Source organism: Pongo abelii, chromosome 22, assembly GCF_028885655.2.
Source record: "Pongo abelii isolate AG06213 chromosome 22, NHGRI_mPonAbe1-v2.0_pri, whole genome shotgun sequence".
Taxonomy (NCBI): domain Eukaryota; kingdom Metazoa; phylum Chordata; class Mammalia; order Primates; family Hominidae; genus Pongo; species Pongo abelii.
This window is the reverse complement of record NC_072007.2, coordinates 54,875,140-54,891,249: the sequence shown is the minus strand read 5'-3', so window position 1 is coordinate 54,891,249 and position 16,110 is coordinate 54,875,140. Positions and strand designations below refer to the sequence as shown.

The window sequence follows — 16,110 nt, the reverse complement described above, 5'->3', positions numbered from 1 at the left end:
GCAATGAGAAAAGGATGGCAATGAGAAAAGGATGGGCTTTACTTGATAACTCCATATGATTCGAGAGATTAGCTTCATGTAATCTGGAAGAAAACAAAGCTTACCCCCACTTCACATTGTACACAAATATGTTATATGGATTAAAAGTCCAAATGTGAAAAAGAAGAAAAGCTAAGGGCAGTTGTATAACCTCAAGGTTCTATGAAGAAGACAAGCCCGGAAGGAAAGGCACTGCGTCTGACCACCTGCATTAAAAGCTTTCTATGGAAACAGACATCCTATTCAAAAGCAAAAAAAAACTCTTTACCACACATATGACAGAAAATGAACCCTTACAAACTAATAAAAAATGTGTTTTAAAATTTGGAAAAATGGACAAAAGATATGAATAGGAATTTTTAGAAGAAAAGATGAATAGTGTGAATAAACATTATAAGTGATTTGTCCTCAAAGCAAAACCCTGACAGGTTCTCCCCCATTTGTTTGGAAGTGTTTTAAAGATGGGCAGTGGAGTGAGTTGGGGGATCCCAGGGGGATCTCACCCTGCCCTTTCCCATGAGGACAGGAGCCACCACGGCTTTTCCAGAAAGCAGTCTGGAAGAATTTATTTTCATACTTCAATATTTAATATTTAATTAAATGTAAACAACTCGTGCCCTTTGATGTTGGCGCCCTGCCTTGGGGACTCCACGCCTCAGAAATGGAAGCCCCTGGGATAAATGAGTCCTTTTGAAAGCAAACCCTGGCGGCCAGCAGCTGCCCAGAGCAAGGATGAGGGCCTGGGGCAGCCCCTGATGTAGGGCCGCAGAGCAGCGGGCAGAGAGCTGGGCTCCTGTATCTGAGGACGGAGGGGCTCCGGCCTGCGTGGTGGCCTGTGTGTGTTTGAGGGGGCCCTGGGGAAGGTCACGCACCTCACGACTGAGGCCGACCCTCGGAACTGCACGTTTGGGGATCCCTGGGGGTAGGATCTTGGGTGGATAGGAGGCAGCGCTGGGATCTTGGTGAGATCTGGAATCTTTCCTCTTCTGGGCCTCAGCTTCCTGCTTTGCAAGATGAGAAGGCCCTCGTGGCCCAGAATCGATCTCTCCATGCCGTGCCAGTCGGGGGGACGGAAGAGGCTCAGATGTGACCCAGAGCTGCTGGGTCCCTGACAGCGCGGGTGGGAGCTGGGGGAGAGGAGCCGCCCCGCAGAGCCCAGGCTGACCCGGCTGCCGCTGTCTGTCCTGCAGGTGGCAGGGCTACGAGGGCTTCGTGGCGGTGCACAGCCTCCCCACTGTCGGCTGCAGGGACTGGGAGGCCTTCACCACCACGGCTGGCGCCTACCTCATCTACTCCAGTGCCAAGGAGCCCCTCTCCAGGGTCCTGCGGCTGAGGACGCGCTGAGGCTGCGGCTGTCCGGGAGCCAGGCGGGGCGGGACCCCAGCACCTCCCCCAAGTGGCCCTGGACGTCCAGGTGGGCCAAGCCTAGGGCATCCCGTGCCTGGGCATCAGGCAGGGTGCAGATGGGGCCATCTGCGGCCCTGGTTCGGGTAGGGACATCCATCCACCTCTGGGTCCTTCTGAGCCACAGCCCCAGTAACGGTCTGGGTCTTGCAGGCGGAGGCCCAGAGCCCCTGCCAGTGCTCGCCCATCTGAGTGTCAAGCGGGGATTTTGCTGTCAAGGAACTGTTTCTATAAATTTTTACCTCAAACAACAGGACCTCAGCTCGTGTCCCCGTGGCTGACCTCTCACCAGCCACTCCTGCAGTGTGCGTCCGGCCGCCTGAGCAGGTGTGGTGCCGTCCCGCCATTGCCGCCACCTATTTATTGTGTTTTATCTGAACGGAACTGTATTTATACTGCTCTTTACAAAAGCACCGGTGCTCCTCTCTCGGCAGCGGGTGGGCACAGCCCCTCACCACGGACACGGACAGAGGACCACCTCCCCATACAGGGAGAGGCTTCCCTCCCAGCCTCAGTTTACCCATAAATGCACTGGCACAAGGTCAGAAATCATAAGCCTGGGCATGGCCTGGGTCGCACTCCCTCCCCACGGCCCCACCCACAGGGACCTCAACTTCTGGGCCCGGGATGTTTTCCCTATTCAGCAGCATTTTAATCACATGTCCTCCAGCTGACTGGGACTCAGGCTGCGTGCCTCCGTCTGCCTGTGTGCTGGCTGTCCTAGCTCCCTGGTAACAGCATCCTCTGCTGGCTCTCCTGTGGTCATCTTGTCTCTGCAGCTGGGAGAGCTGCGTGTCCGTCCGTCACAGGCAGTGAGGATGAGAGGGGGTGATGGGCGCAGGGCCCCGGGGCTCCTCCCTCTTAACCCATGTGGGTGCCAGAGAAACCACCCCCACTCCATGAGAAGAGGCTCAGACAGCAGGCTCCGGGGCCACACAGCCCAGACCGCACCTGCCAGGGTCTTCCAGGAACGGTGCTCCTGCTTCTGCAACACAAATCGGAACAGGAGCGATCCTCAGAGAGTTTACAATGTGCTTTTTCCGCCAATCAGAACTGTGGACAAAACTTCCTGTTTCCTACACTGCAGCTGTCCGTTCACCTTCAGCTCAGAGAGCACTCCTGACCTTTCGTAATGAAATGGAAGCCTCCCCTTGTCTGGCAAATAAACTCAGTGTCTACTTTTGCTTTGGGACCTTTGTGTTTTTCTGGGGCTCAGGTCTCACTCCAGCCATCGCTGTGGCCAGTGGAGAGCCACTCCCCTCTGGGGGCAGTCGCTGAGAGCCTCCTTCCCTTCCATCCAGCCAGCAAGGCTTTCCCAAGCGTCCTGGGCAGGGGGTTCGGACCCTGCTTTCCACCAAGTCACTCAGAAGTCCCAGTCACACATGATTGGCCTCATTGGGTCAGCACTTGTGAAAGGAAGATAAAAACTCGAGACCCCAATTCACTCAACCAAGAAGAAAAAAGCTGAAAGCTGAGTCCTGCAGGAAGCTGCCTTTCCCTTTGCCCTAAGCAGACAGCTACAGATGAAAGGGTCAGCATCTCCACTAGCGGCTGCTCTGTGTGCACCTTATCTCATGGAAAGTGCCGATTTACTGAGCACGAGATAAACAGGTAACTGACTGTTCCCACCTGCTCCTTTTCTCCTGCAGCACGGGGCAATCAGTCATGTGACCACACCCTCCTCCCTCTGCCCCCTCCAGCCGGCTTTTCCCCTTGACTGAAGCCCTCAACATCATCTTGGGAGAGAGACCAGACCTGTCTCCTGGGTGTGTCCTTAGCCTTGGCAAAATAAACTTCTCAATTGATCGAGGCCTGCCACAGGTACTTTTTTGGTTTGCAGACTCATCCACATGCTTTTCCAGTTGGGCCTTGCTCTTCTCTTGTTTGTCTGAGTGATTTGTTTCTGTTCGTGTGAGGCTGACGGTGCCGCAACCGTTCCAACTCCCATCTCTCAGCCAGATCCCTTCATTCCCAAAACTGTTCTAGATTTGGCCTTATTTTGGAAATCAGAGCCTGGCTTGAGTAGCTGAAAATCTAAGAACTTCTGGGTAAAGTTACCAAACACTCAGTATGTGGAGCACAAAACTGAAAGTGTCTGAGCCAGGTCTCAGTCAGCTTAGAGGGTTATGATGCCAAGGTTGAGAATCTGCCCAGGAAAAAGCGGCACCAGTCACAGCAGGACCTGTGGCCAGGCCTTTTCCAGAGAGTGTTTTGAGGTGCTGAGTATTTACAAGAGGAGGAGAGGAGAGGGTGGGGGAAGGGGGAGAGAGAAAAGGGTGGGTAGGCAATGAGGCCAGTGATCAGGTTCCTGTGAGGCTTTAATTAGCACGCGCTGAGTGCACGTTACAAATGAAAGGGGGAGGTGGGGGAACAGCCCTCTCTACTCACTCACCTGGTGCTCAGCAAACCTGCATCTGACGTCAGATAGAGTGGACACAGAAAAGAAGAAAAAGCCAAGCCTGTGTTTGTCTCGAGCGTTTAACCAGAAGTCACGGCTGGAGACACAAAAGCACCTCCTTGCCTATGTAATTTTGTTCCTTTACTGCTTTAAACAAGCAAGATGTGGTTTTATTCCTTTAGCAGCTGGTGGTGTTGGCTTTGTGTCCCTGAACAAAAATAAAAGCAAGCCCTAGTCTTGCTTTTGTCCCACACTCGCGAGGATCTGCTGCTCATCGACACTGTCAGAGTGCGGGAGGCCTCCCGGGGAGATACACGGCCGGCCGTCTTGCAAGCTCTCTGTTCAGAAACAGACTGGTTCTCCTGAAAGGCAGGTTTTTGCGTGACGCCATTTCCAAGCTTTCCCTTTCCCTTTGGAATAGTGAGTTTGGCATCTCAGGATTCTGTTTGCCTTTCACAGGACGGAGCAGCTCCAGACGTGGGCTCGCCGCTGTCCTTCCATGCCTGCTCTCGGATGGAATCAGTGGGCCCTGTGGCCCCGCCCACCTCCCCAGTCTTCCCCTGGGGTTGAAAAAGAGCGCTTTTCTGTGTGTTAGCCATGATTTCAAGCCAACGTTGGAAAAGCTCTGATTTCCTGGATCGTGGGGAAGCCCCTGTCTGGGCGCCCCAGCAGCACGTAGTTCAAACACCTCTCTCGGCACCGGGGAGCGGTTCCAGCATGCTCTTCTGAGAACCTTCTTCAGCTGCAAGTGCAGTCAGTGTGCTTTCTCTTGTGTAACTGGAATCAGGACCTTTTAATCCTATCTGCAAATTTATGCAAACAATATGCAAAAACTTGTGACAAAAATTGCCAAAGGAAGACCTTTTGCAGGTGAAGCACAACTGCCACCTAATGGCTCTCAGGGGTGGTTTGGGGCGGTGGCACAGGTGGGAACTGAAGCTTGGTCGGGGTCTATAGCGGTGGTAGGAGGTGTTGGGGTCTTCCTCCTCCACTGCCCCCCAGTGTGGGAGTAGCCAGTGAAACTGCAGAGTTGCAGGCTCCCTGTCTCTTCTTCACTGTGGAGGCATCTTCAGAGCTGGGGAGAGGGCGGGATCCCTTAGCCTCCCTTCAAGCTGTTCCTGATGCCACATCTGGTGCTGAGAATGAGTTTGAGAAGCCTCCAGGCCCCCGACCTCCCTATGCTGTCACACCCACATCAAACTATGCTGTGTTAGCATTAACTTCACATTATTCTAATTGTCCCCCTGGGAGGTTAAGCTTTGTGGATCTTACTTTTCTGTGCTCCCTCTCTATCATGGAACCATCGAAACTCTACATCTTAACATCAGAAGGTTCTTTCATGATCATCTGGTCCAATCCCTTTGCTTTCCACAGAAGGGGACCAACACACGAAGAAGCAGCCGACCCTGGTTCAGCCCTAGACCGGGGCCCTAAATCAGTCACCACCTCTCCAGGTGACACTACTCACCAATGGAAGGCCTCACAATCTGGGTGCCACTTGAGATATGGTGAGAGCAAAAAATAGTTGTGTTATTTTAAAGGGTCAAGAGTGACTTTGTAAATCCACACCCCTGTCATTCCTAGAAAGCTATGTGGCTTATGGACAGCACCAGCTTCTTACCGTGCTTTTCAAACAGCTGGGCAGTTGGGCAGGACACACTCATTGCTCTTAGACTTGTAAATAACTTCTGGGCTGTCCAGAGCTGTCCCGAACTGTCCCGAGTTCTATCCTGTGGCTGTTTGTAGGCAAGGATGAAGTTGGGTTGTGGGGAGGAAGAGAAAGAAGGGAGTGGCGGAATGGGCTGTGGGGCCGATGAGATCAACATTTATTGGGCACTAACTCTATTTCTGACGTTATGCTGAGTGTCACCCAACATTAGCCCCATTTTACACTTTGAGGAAACTGAGGTTCGGAGAGGTTAAGTAATTTGCCCAAAGTCTCACAGCTAATAAGAAGACTGAGGTTTCGCACTTGAGACTTTCTGATCTCAGAGCCCAAGCTCGTCACCACCATGCTCATGGGGCAATGGTGGGGAGAGAGCCAGGTTTCCAGGAAACCTCTAAACGGCCATGCATAAGTTGACCCTCTTACTTCCCGCCGCTTGGATGACCGGCCTCGATGGGATTTTTAACATCACAGTGGAAGAGGGGCCAGCAGAAGAGCAGCGCCATTGCCTGCCTTGGTCAGGATATGCCTCATCTTGCCCACGTCTTCCTGGGGCTGACACACGGGAATTTTTCCAGCAGGCCTGGCCCGAGGGCACTGGGGCTTTACTTTTGTGCTGGTGCAGGCAGTTCTCAGGCTCAGATAAAATTTCCTTTAGCTGTTTATTTATCCTCCCTACAAGCATTTTGCAAACACCTCTTCTGTCAGTTCTTGAACCAATAAGCATGGTCCCCGACCCAACAAATGGAGCTCCGATTCGGAGATGCAAAACCTGATTCCAGCAAAGCTTCTTGCAGCTTCTCTGGGGCAGTTTTCACAGCTCTTTATCTTCCCCACTTCTCCATTGTTGCTTTACCAACAGGGGCCTCTGCTACCAAGGAGTGGGGAAGACATGCAAAAGGGGCTGTGCGGCACTTGGGCTAAAGATTTTGGGAAGGATGTGGAAGCCAGGGGCTAACCAGAGGTTTCGGCATGATCTGCGAATCTTCCCCTCTCTCCCATCTCTGCGGTGTCGTTTCATCAGACACTGAAGCTGGGCTCATGATCTAAGGGCCACGGTTCACTTAAAATTCCGTCCCAGGCCAGGCGCGGTGGCTCACGCCTGTAATCCCCACAATTTGGGAGGCTGAAGCAGAGGATTACGAGGTCAGGAGTTCGAGACCAGCCTGGCCAACGCGGTGAAACCGTCTCTACTAAAAATACAAAAATTAGCCAGGCATGGTGGCGCATGTCTGTAATCCCAGCTACTTGGGAGGCTGAGGCAGAAGAGTTGCTTGAACCCAGGAGGTTGAGGCTGCAGTGAGTTGAGATCATGCCTTTGCACTCCAGCCTGGGTGACAGAGTGAGACCCTGTCTCAAAAAAAAAAAAAAAAAAAATCCATCCCAGCATCCTCAGCTGGAATAACTGCCAGTTGCCACTGGCTGCCCCAACGGAATTAACAGACACTGCCACCAGCCCTCCTGACCTTATTGGACAAAGCTGCATCCTCAGCAGGCTGTCTCCATCCTGAGATGGAGTGGGAAGTCCTCTCATGCGGAGTCTGAGCTTCAGACAGGGAAGGACGGGGGCCCTTCCTGTATTCCCATCAGTGTCCACCTAAAAGGAAGAGGCCAAGGCATGAAGTCTAACTTAAAGAGTTGACTTGAGCCAGGGTGAGGACAGCAGCCCAGAAGACTCATACCCTCGTACACCTGGCCGTGAGCTTCCCAGCCATGAGCTTGCTTTCTTTGGCCTTCATTACGGGCAGGTTTTTAAGGCAAAAGAGGGCGACATGGAGCAGGCCGACACAAAGCTGCTTGTCAGGAGTCTCGCTGGCTCACAGAAATAACACTGCTAAGCTGTGCGGTGCAGGTTGCAGCATCCAGTGGGCATGATTTGTTGGCTAGTGGCTCCTCATGGTCATCGCACGCAGCTCCTGAAGATGAACACAGAGCTCAGAGGGGGTAGGACAGGACTCCTGTCCCCTCTCCATGTCTCTCTGTGCCTGATCATGTAAAAGGACTTGTGTTCCTCACAGAACAGTTCTTTTCTCATCAGGAACCCCATTTTCTGCTTTCTTTGAGTGTCAGGATGGGGTCCCCTGGAGAGCTGCTTAGAGGGGCAGGAGAATCCCAGGAGGGGAACCTAAAGCATTTGGGCGGGGGCAGCAGCCACACCCACAACCAGCCTTACAGAGCAGGTCACTGGGGCTGAGAGTGGGAGGAACCAGTTCCAGTCTCGCACATGTATTCCCCAGACAGACCTGGCAGGTCCTGTCCCCAGAGATGGGGGGTGTAACTGCAGGCAGACGGAAAAGCCATGGAAAGCATTCATCCCTGCACGAGCTCAGGGCTCACCCCTGGGAGATGCTGAGTGGCAGAAGTGCCTGGAAAATGTGTGTTGAAAGAGTGAAATGAGCAGAGGGTTCCGGGTTTGGCTCTGGTAGAGTCAGAGGATGATCTGGGAGGATGGAGACATAGACCCAAATGGTAACAGGTGCAGGAAGTGAGACTTGAAATCTGAAACAATGACGTGACCCTGAGAATTTCTTTCTAGTGCCTGGCTTCAGGCATAGGGTTGTGGCTGATGGGTGGATGTGTACACACACAGGCAGACGTGTACTATTGGGAACAGGTGCTCGGTGTTGCAAAAATCAACACTGAGACAAAGGATCTCTCAGCAAGGCTAGTTTACTTTCTGCAGAAAGGGTGCTGCTCGCTAGCAGTCTTGTCATGAGAGCACACACAAACAAAAAAGACAGGGTCATTTATAACCTGATGCATCTACCCTACTGCTGTGTCCAGTTTCTACCGGCTGGAATGGGACCTCACATTCTGTACTAGACCCGATTGGCTAGCAACTTAGAACTTCCCAAAAGAGGCAAAGGCAGAGGAGAACAAAGGAAGAGAGGAAGTAACTTGTGGAATGCTGAGAGAGGCAAAAACACTTCCAAATAAGGAAGAGGAATAGGCTGTGACCTAATTCTTGCTTGGACCGGTTCAGGCATGCCAGGGCAAATACCTAGGCTAAAATGTGGGAGCTAAGAACAGAGTATATTGATTTATTACAGCTAGCAGAATTTAAGAATATTAACAACAGGTCTTTGAGTAAATTTTGCTTCTAAGAGAGGTTACTATCTATTCTGAATTAGACTGGGAGGAAAATCCCTTTGAAGAGGAACCTCTATTTCATTTTGTACATGTACCTTCTGTCTTGCACTTTGGGAAGATGTTCTCTGGGCTGAAGACTGTCTGCTAGGTGAAAATATCAGGGAAGGTGATCATTGTTTTTTCTGCCTATCACCAGGAAGTTGGACTTTCATAAAACTCTACTGCAGGTTTGCCGCAGCCTGGAGGGACAAGTACTGGGTTTCATTTTACTCAGCCCTGCCAAACTGTGTGCTCTAGGACAAGCCATTCAACCCTTTCAGCTGTGCTATAGGAAGAATCAATACCTATCTTGCAAGACTCGTTTAGGGGTTAAGAGGGAGAATCACCAGGAAAAGGATATGTAATCTGTAAAGGGCTCTCACCCCTTGCAATGGTGACAATGATGTGGTTAAACCCCGGGACGGTGGGTGCACATTCTTGCCTAGAGTGGTGGTGTGCACAGGGTCATCCTTCACAGTGAGGAGAGGTACCGACATCGTCCGATGCTTGACACAACCCGACCCACACACATTATGCACAGATAGCAACACTGAGGGTCTCGGTGACAAATGAGTGGAACATATGGGGGTGGGGGGCTTTCACAACCTTGAGAGCAAAGGCAAGGCAATTTATTTCTGTTCAGAAACAGAAAGCCAACAACACCAGCAGCGAAAGGAATGCAAACCACATCATCTTGCTTGTTTAAAGCGGTAAAGGAACAAAATTACATAGGCAAGGAGGTGCTTTTGTGTCCCCGGCCATGACTTCTGGTTAAAAAGTGCACACAAACCTCAGACAGTCAATACACTCACTTCAACGCCTGATGTGATGTGTTTCCTTAAGAAAAAAAATCCCGGGAGGGGAACAACACTCACTGGGGCCTGTTGGGAGAGGGCTTGGCCAGGGGGCATGGAGAACATTAGGGAAAAGAACTAATGCATGCTGGTCCTCATGCCTAGTGACAGGTTGACAGCAAACCACCATGGCACATGTTTACCTATGTAACAAACCTGCACATCCTGCACATGTACCCTGGAACTTAAAAATATATATAAAATAATTAAAATTTTAAAAAATAAAAAAATCCTAAGGGCTGGGGGCAGAGGCTCATGCCAGTGATCTCAGCCCTTGGGAGGCTGAGGTGGGAGGACGGCTTGAGCTCAGGAGTTCGAGATCAGCCTGGGCAACAAAGGGAGACCCTGTCTCTCTACACATATTTATTTTAAAAAAAGAGAAAAAAATCCTAAAAATAAAGCAGTGTCACACTTTCTTCAACTTGCTGCCTCATTTGAGCTTTCTGTTTCTATCCTGTGGAGAAAATCTCTAGACATTACCCATTACCTTTCAGTACCCGTTGGTACTTCCCAGGCATGGAGTGGGAGAGGGTAACTGATTTTTCTGAGTGTGTAATCATTCATTCACTCAGTGTTTATTAAGACCAACTGAAACGAGAAAGGTTCCCTTGTCCCCCTCGCAGGGTGTGCGATGGGGGTGTGGCTTGATTCTTCAGTGCCCCACAGCCCAAACCTCTAGGGGAGCATACAGACAGGCAGGCTCCAACCCCACGGCCGTGTCTAGGGGTGAATGTTTACAGCTGAAGCCCCAGTGGGCGTGTGTTCCAGGGTGTTCTTTTAGTTTTGCCGTCTGTAGGCGGCTTGTGTTAACCAGCTCAATGAGACCCTCTAGTTGTTGAAAGGACAGAGGACTGTCTGTATCCTGGGTTCTTCCCTGGGTGTACCAGAAGAATCGGATCACACCTGGGCTTGGAGAATGCGTGCAAAGTGTTATTGAGTGGAAGCAGCTTTCAGCTGATGGAGGAGCCAGAAGGGAGATGGTTTTCTCCTGGAGTTGAGCTGCTTAGTGGCCTAGCTCTCCTCCGACTGCCCCGGTCAAACTCCGCCTTGTCCCGCCGCTCCGTCAGTGGCCTGCCGCTCGGTGGCCTGCCGCTCCGTGGCCTGCCGGCGTGCCAGGGTCTGTGGGTGTGCTCTTCCACCAGCATCCTCCACTGACGTCCTCTCCATGTCCAGCCGCTTTTCTTCTTCCCTTCCGCTGATGTGTTTCTCTCAGCATCCAGCAGCTTCTATCTCTGCCTTGCTAGGGTCTCGGGGTTTTTATAGGCCCAGGATGGGGGCATGGCAGGCCAGGATGATCTTGGAAAATGCAACATTTGGGTGAGAAGGCGAAAGTGCCTGCCCTCACCTAGGTCCGTGGGGGTGAAGCCCTAGCCAGAGACCACGCCCTCTTCTACCCAGCACCTCCCTTCTGTATCATTTAAAGAGACAACACTCTTCCCTTCCCTGCATTCCCGTATCATTTCCCCTCTCTGAAGATGTACATCTAACTGCTGTTAGAATATGGACGATGACCTGTCTTAGCTGCTTCCTGCTGACAGGGGACGTTGTTTTCGAGAAAACAGCAGTCAAATTCCTCCCAGAGGTCTGTCTAAGGGTTCCTAGCAAAGGGGAGTCATTATCTGAGGCTCCAGTTGCCTGTCCACTTGGAGTTTGATGGTTCTAGGCATGAGAGAAAAAAAAAAACCCAGGTTTTATAAGGTTAAGTATGCATGGGTTAAACATGTGTGTTATAAAAAGAAAGAATGTACTGCCAAAGATCACAAAAATAATAAGTGAAATATACTATCAGCGAAGTTGTACCTTGAGCTGTTTCATCCTGGTGCAAGAAATTAAACCTTGTACCAGAGCAGATAAACTTTAGAATGAAGTAACTATTCTTGCCATATCTTTAGCAGTTAACAGGTGCACCCTGGGAATTCTGGGGTTTGTGGCCCTACACAGTGGTCACTGAAGTTTTGTCTCTTTCCTGTGTCTCCTCTCACTTTCCTGGGCCTCCATCTCTATTATAAAAGACTGAGGTGGCCACTTTTAGGAGGTCCTCTAATGTACTATCTGGTCCAATGGCCCAGTTTTTGCAACTTCCTCCTGATGTCAGGAGCCACCTGAGTAATAAAGTTATGCTTTGGGATTCACTGTCCCTCAACTGAACCAGGAGAGAGAGAGGTGAGCTTTACCAAGGCCTCTCTTAGCCTTTCCTAGAAGGCGATTGGATTTTCATCAAATTCCTGGTTGATCATGGACAACTTGTTCTTAGTCTTATGTAAGCCTTCCATTACGCACACCTGAAAGTGTCTCCTCCTCCAGGCTTCCATCTCATGATTGGGGTCCCATTTACGGTCATTCACTGGTACTGCTTCTCTTCCAGTGGGATAATATTCACCCCCTTTCCTGATGCTACATGTGATGCAAAGCTCATCCCCAAATCTCTGCAGCTTATAGAATGGCCTGTTTCTCAGTGTCCATCACAGTCTGATTCAAAAGTAACATAACGTCTGTCCAGGAGAGTTCAACTATTTGGTTGAAATTCTAGAAAGCCTCTATATACCTATCAGGATCATCTGAAAACTTGCCCAGATCCCCCCTTAATTTACTTTAGGTCCTGTAAGGAGAAGGGGAACTGGACCTTACTGGCGCAAATTCACCAGGCAGCTGTTGGAGGAGCGAGAGTGAGACTGGGGCTTGTTTAGAGTGAGAATTTCTAGGAGGGGCCAAGTGAGAGGCTGAAGCTGGATAGGGAGGTCGGGATGGACCCAGAGGAACAGGGCTTGAGGGAGCTGGCCTCTCTTTCCGGGGTGCCTCTAGGACTCGTATCTTTAATTCCCTGGGCTTACCCCTTGCAGCCTTCTCTGAGATGGCAAACAGGAGGGCTGGATGAATCCTACACTGTCAGCAAGGTCTGGATTGCCTTGCAGGTATAGAAAGGCCCCTGCACATATGGGGCCTCAGGCCATCTGTCCTCACATCTACAGAAAAGTCTCAACAGCCGAATGGTATGGAAATGAATGATTCCTTCTTAGGGACAACCCAGTCCTTCATAATTTGGCCAAACCTTTGTGCAGAGGGCTCTGAGGTATTTCTCCTGCAGATTCTGAGGGTCAAAGCAGTCCCGATGGTTCAGGGAACACTACAGAGGAGTATAAACTGGGGGTGTTGAAGAGAACTGGAGACAGTGAATAGAGGAGCCCCTCATTCCCTTCCTTCTTTCAGTGAAAACTTAGGGTGTGATGGAGAGAGAAAGTGAGCATGATTCTTTCACTCTCCACTCCTTATCCCTGAGCCCTGGTGACCTTGGCAGGTGCCAGCCATGGGTACTAATGTGGCATGTACCCATGAAGCAGGGAAAACCTGGAGACTAGGAATGAACCGCCCTTGCCTATGCCTCCCTTTCTCCCTGCTGTCGGCAAACCTTCAGTTCCCTGGGCCTGTTTATGCCATGAAGCATGGCCTCCTTCCATGGGGTGTGGGGTTTAGTCAGCAGGAATTGGTGCTACCCATTTATATTGTGCCTGTTCCCTGGCTTTGGGTCCCTCAGACCTGTTTTTTCTTTCTAAGATCTCAGCCTGAAGCTTGGAATCGAGTTTGGGACTGAAAAGATATTTTAGAGGCTGGTTGTATCTGTTGAGAGCGTAAATGGGCCCTGCCGAATTTGCAGCTCTCAGCCAGCAGGGGTCGCTGGTCCTCTGCTAACTTCCCCATCAGAAACACAGTTGGCAGGGGAGCCCTCTCACTTAGAAAAGGAAAAAAGAGAAAAAGAGTTTAAGGGGCAAAAAGGGGGGAAATTCTGGGGGAAGAACCCCTTGCTTAGTGCAGCTGGGTCCCTCTAATTCTTATAACTTTCCCATCCTTTCCCCAGTTCAGACCAGGTTGAATTCCTTGGCCAGGGGAGGACAGGTTCCCTTGGCACACTTGACCAAGGCGCTCCCTGTAAGGTCCCGGCTACCCCCTCGGCTTCCTCCCGCCCCGTTAGTGGCTGTTGGGCTTGGCCTTTGCCTGCCGTGGGCACGCCCAGGTGCCCGAGCTGGGAAGGGGAAGAATAAGGAGAGGTGCCCAGAGCCGTGTGTGCCCGCGGCTCTCGAGGTAGAGGCATACATGGCACCTCTAGGAAAAATTGGTCTGATTTGCACCTTTGGTGGCTGAGCCAAATACTCATTCTACTTAGTAACATTGCCACAGCCTGTAGCAAAACTCAACATTATAAAGAAGGAGATAACAGCCATTTTTAAACCGTGTGAGAGAGAAAAAAAAAGAGATGAAAACAGAGCCTCTTATCCACAGGAAAGAGAGACAGGTGGTAGGGTTTTGGAAGAAAGGCATTCACCTTCCGAGATCCCAGATGCGGCCCCAGTTAAAAGGGGGAAAGTTCCTTTGTCCCCCTCGCAGGGTGTGCGATGGGAGTGGGGCTCACTTCTTCAGTGCCCCGCAGCTCAAACCTCTAGGGGAGCATACAGTCAGGCAGGCTCCGACCCCACGGCAGTGCCCAGGGGTGAATGTTTACAGCTGAAGCCCCAGTGGGCCTGTGTTCCAGGGTGCTCTCTTAGTTTTGCCGTCTGTAGGCGGCTTGTGTTAACCAGGTCAATGAGTTAAGTAGAGGTACTTGTCGAAAGGACAGAGGCCTTTCTGTATCCTGGGTTCTTGCCTGGCTGTGCCAGAAGAATCGGATCACACAGACTTGGAGAAGGAGTGCAAAGTGTTATTGAGTGGAAGCAGCTCTCAGCCGACGGGGGAGCCAGAAGGGAGATGGTCTTCTCCTGGAGTTGAGCTGCTTAGTGGCCTAGCTCTCCTCCGACTGCCCCGGCCAAACTCCGCCTGGTCCCGCCGCTCGGTGGCCTGCTGGCGTCTGTGGGTGCGCTCTGCCGCCGGCATGCTCCCTTGACGTCCTCTCCACGTCCAGCCGCTTGTCTTCTTCCACTGATGTGTTCCTCTCAGCATCCAGCAGTTTCTGCCTCTGCCTTGCTAGGGTCTCGGGTTTTTATAGGCCCAGGATGTGGGCACGGCGGGCCAGGGTGGTCTTGGAAAATGCAACATTTGGGCAAGAAGGCAGAAGTGCCTGTCCTCACGCAGGTCCGTGGGGGTGGAGCCCTAGCCAGGGACCACGCCCCGCTCTGCCCAGCACCTCCCTTGTGTATCCTTTAAAGGGACCACACTCTTCCCTTCCCCGCACTCCGGTATCATTGCCGTGTGCCGCGCTCTCCGCTAGGTGGAGATGACAAAAATGAACCAGAGGCCCTGCCCTTAAGGATCTGTATTTGGGTAGAAAGTGATTTGTTAAGAGAGAGATTACAGATTTGGGATTGGTAAACTATGCACTGGCTGACAAACAAAAGGGGTTCCCCATGGCTAACTGAGGTGCTCAAATTTAAAACATAACCTGGTGTCCAGGGCTGGGTGAGGGAGTGGCCACGAACTCTGTTCTCAGACACTGTAAACGCACCACAGGGCCCCCCTTTTCACAACGAAGCCCAGTCAGTCCCCGTTGTCAGTGCCAAGATAAACTGTAGCCAGAGCGGCCCCCACCCTCCTCCCCGCCCGACACGCCCCCCACCACTGTTTGAAAGAAACAGCTAACAAAGACTTCCGGTTTGCGGCTTGGAAACCAACCCATCAGGGCCCAGCTGTATCAACCAATCAGAACTAAGCACGTTGCAATCCTTCATTTGCCTACATGGACCTAATGGGGACCCCAGGGCAGGAGCTTTTTGTTCTGAAACCTGAATTCCCTCTTTGCTCTGTGAACCCACCTTCATTTTACACCAAAGTCCGCATCTCCCAGGCTTGTACACTGTTCACTGGAATAGTCTGTTTCCTCCAAATTCCTTTTCGGAGACCTTTTTGTTAAGCGTTCACAAGTAGGAGCAGTTATTTCTAGGAAATCTGTCTGCGGGCCATAGACTGAGCTGAATGCCTGAAAAGGAAACTGGGGGGCAGTACTGGTAGAGGTAAATTTACTAGCACTAGTAGAGGTAGATTTACTAGCGCTAGCAGAGGTCGATTTACTAGCGCTAGCAGAGGTCGGTTTACTAGCGCTAGCAGAGGTCGGTTTACTAGCGCTAGTAGAGGTCGATTTACTAGCACTCACAGAGGTAGATTTACTAGCGCTAGCGGAGGTCGATTTACTAGCGCTAGCGGAGGTCGATTTACTAGCGCTAGTAGAGGTCGATTTACTAGCACTCACAGAGGTAGGTTTAACCACGTCACAAGTGGTCTTGGATGATGGGCGAGGGATTTGTGACTTTATTTTGAAGGCACAGGAGTAATCAAAGCTTTTGAGCAGGGGGCACCAAAATCGTCTGGCTGTAAATAGATCCTGAAATTTGGAATCTCATTTTTGAGAATGAACTTAGAATGTGGGTGGATTCAAGGATGATCTGAGGACATGTGAAAGGACACAGCCGTGCTGGCCACCCTCCTGATGATGTGTTTGCTGCTTCTCACTCTGACTTTAGCGAGCATGGAGAGCTTCACACATGCACATGGGAAACGGTAATTTTCCCTAACTCATCCCTGTGGCCAGGGCAGCCTCAGACACTTAAGACATCTAGACAACACTTCTAACTGAAATGCCAAGAGAAATTCTACATGGCTGAAAGCGGGGAGCTAGCCATCCCAGCCCAGAGATGTTT

The 16,110-nt window shown here is 51.2% G+C and overlaps 1 protein-coding gene across 1 annotated transcript in view; it reads left to right on the top strand.

Annotated features, from left to right (window-relative positions):
- Window positions 1-6,849, top strand: part of TSPEAR (thrombospondin type laminin G domain and EAR repeats) — a 73,424-nt gene extending 66,575 nt beyond the window's left edge. Inside the window, exon 11 of the mRNA XM_024239286.3 lies at window positions 1,230-6,849. Coding sequence (XP_024095054.3) covers window positions 1,230-1,383 — 154 coding nt within the window. The 3' untranslated portion in view covers window positions 1,384-6,849. The remainder of the gene's footprint in view (window positions 1-1,229) is intronic.
- The last annotated feature ends 9,261 nt before the right edge of the window (window positions 6,850-16,110 follow it).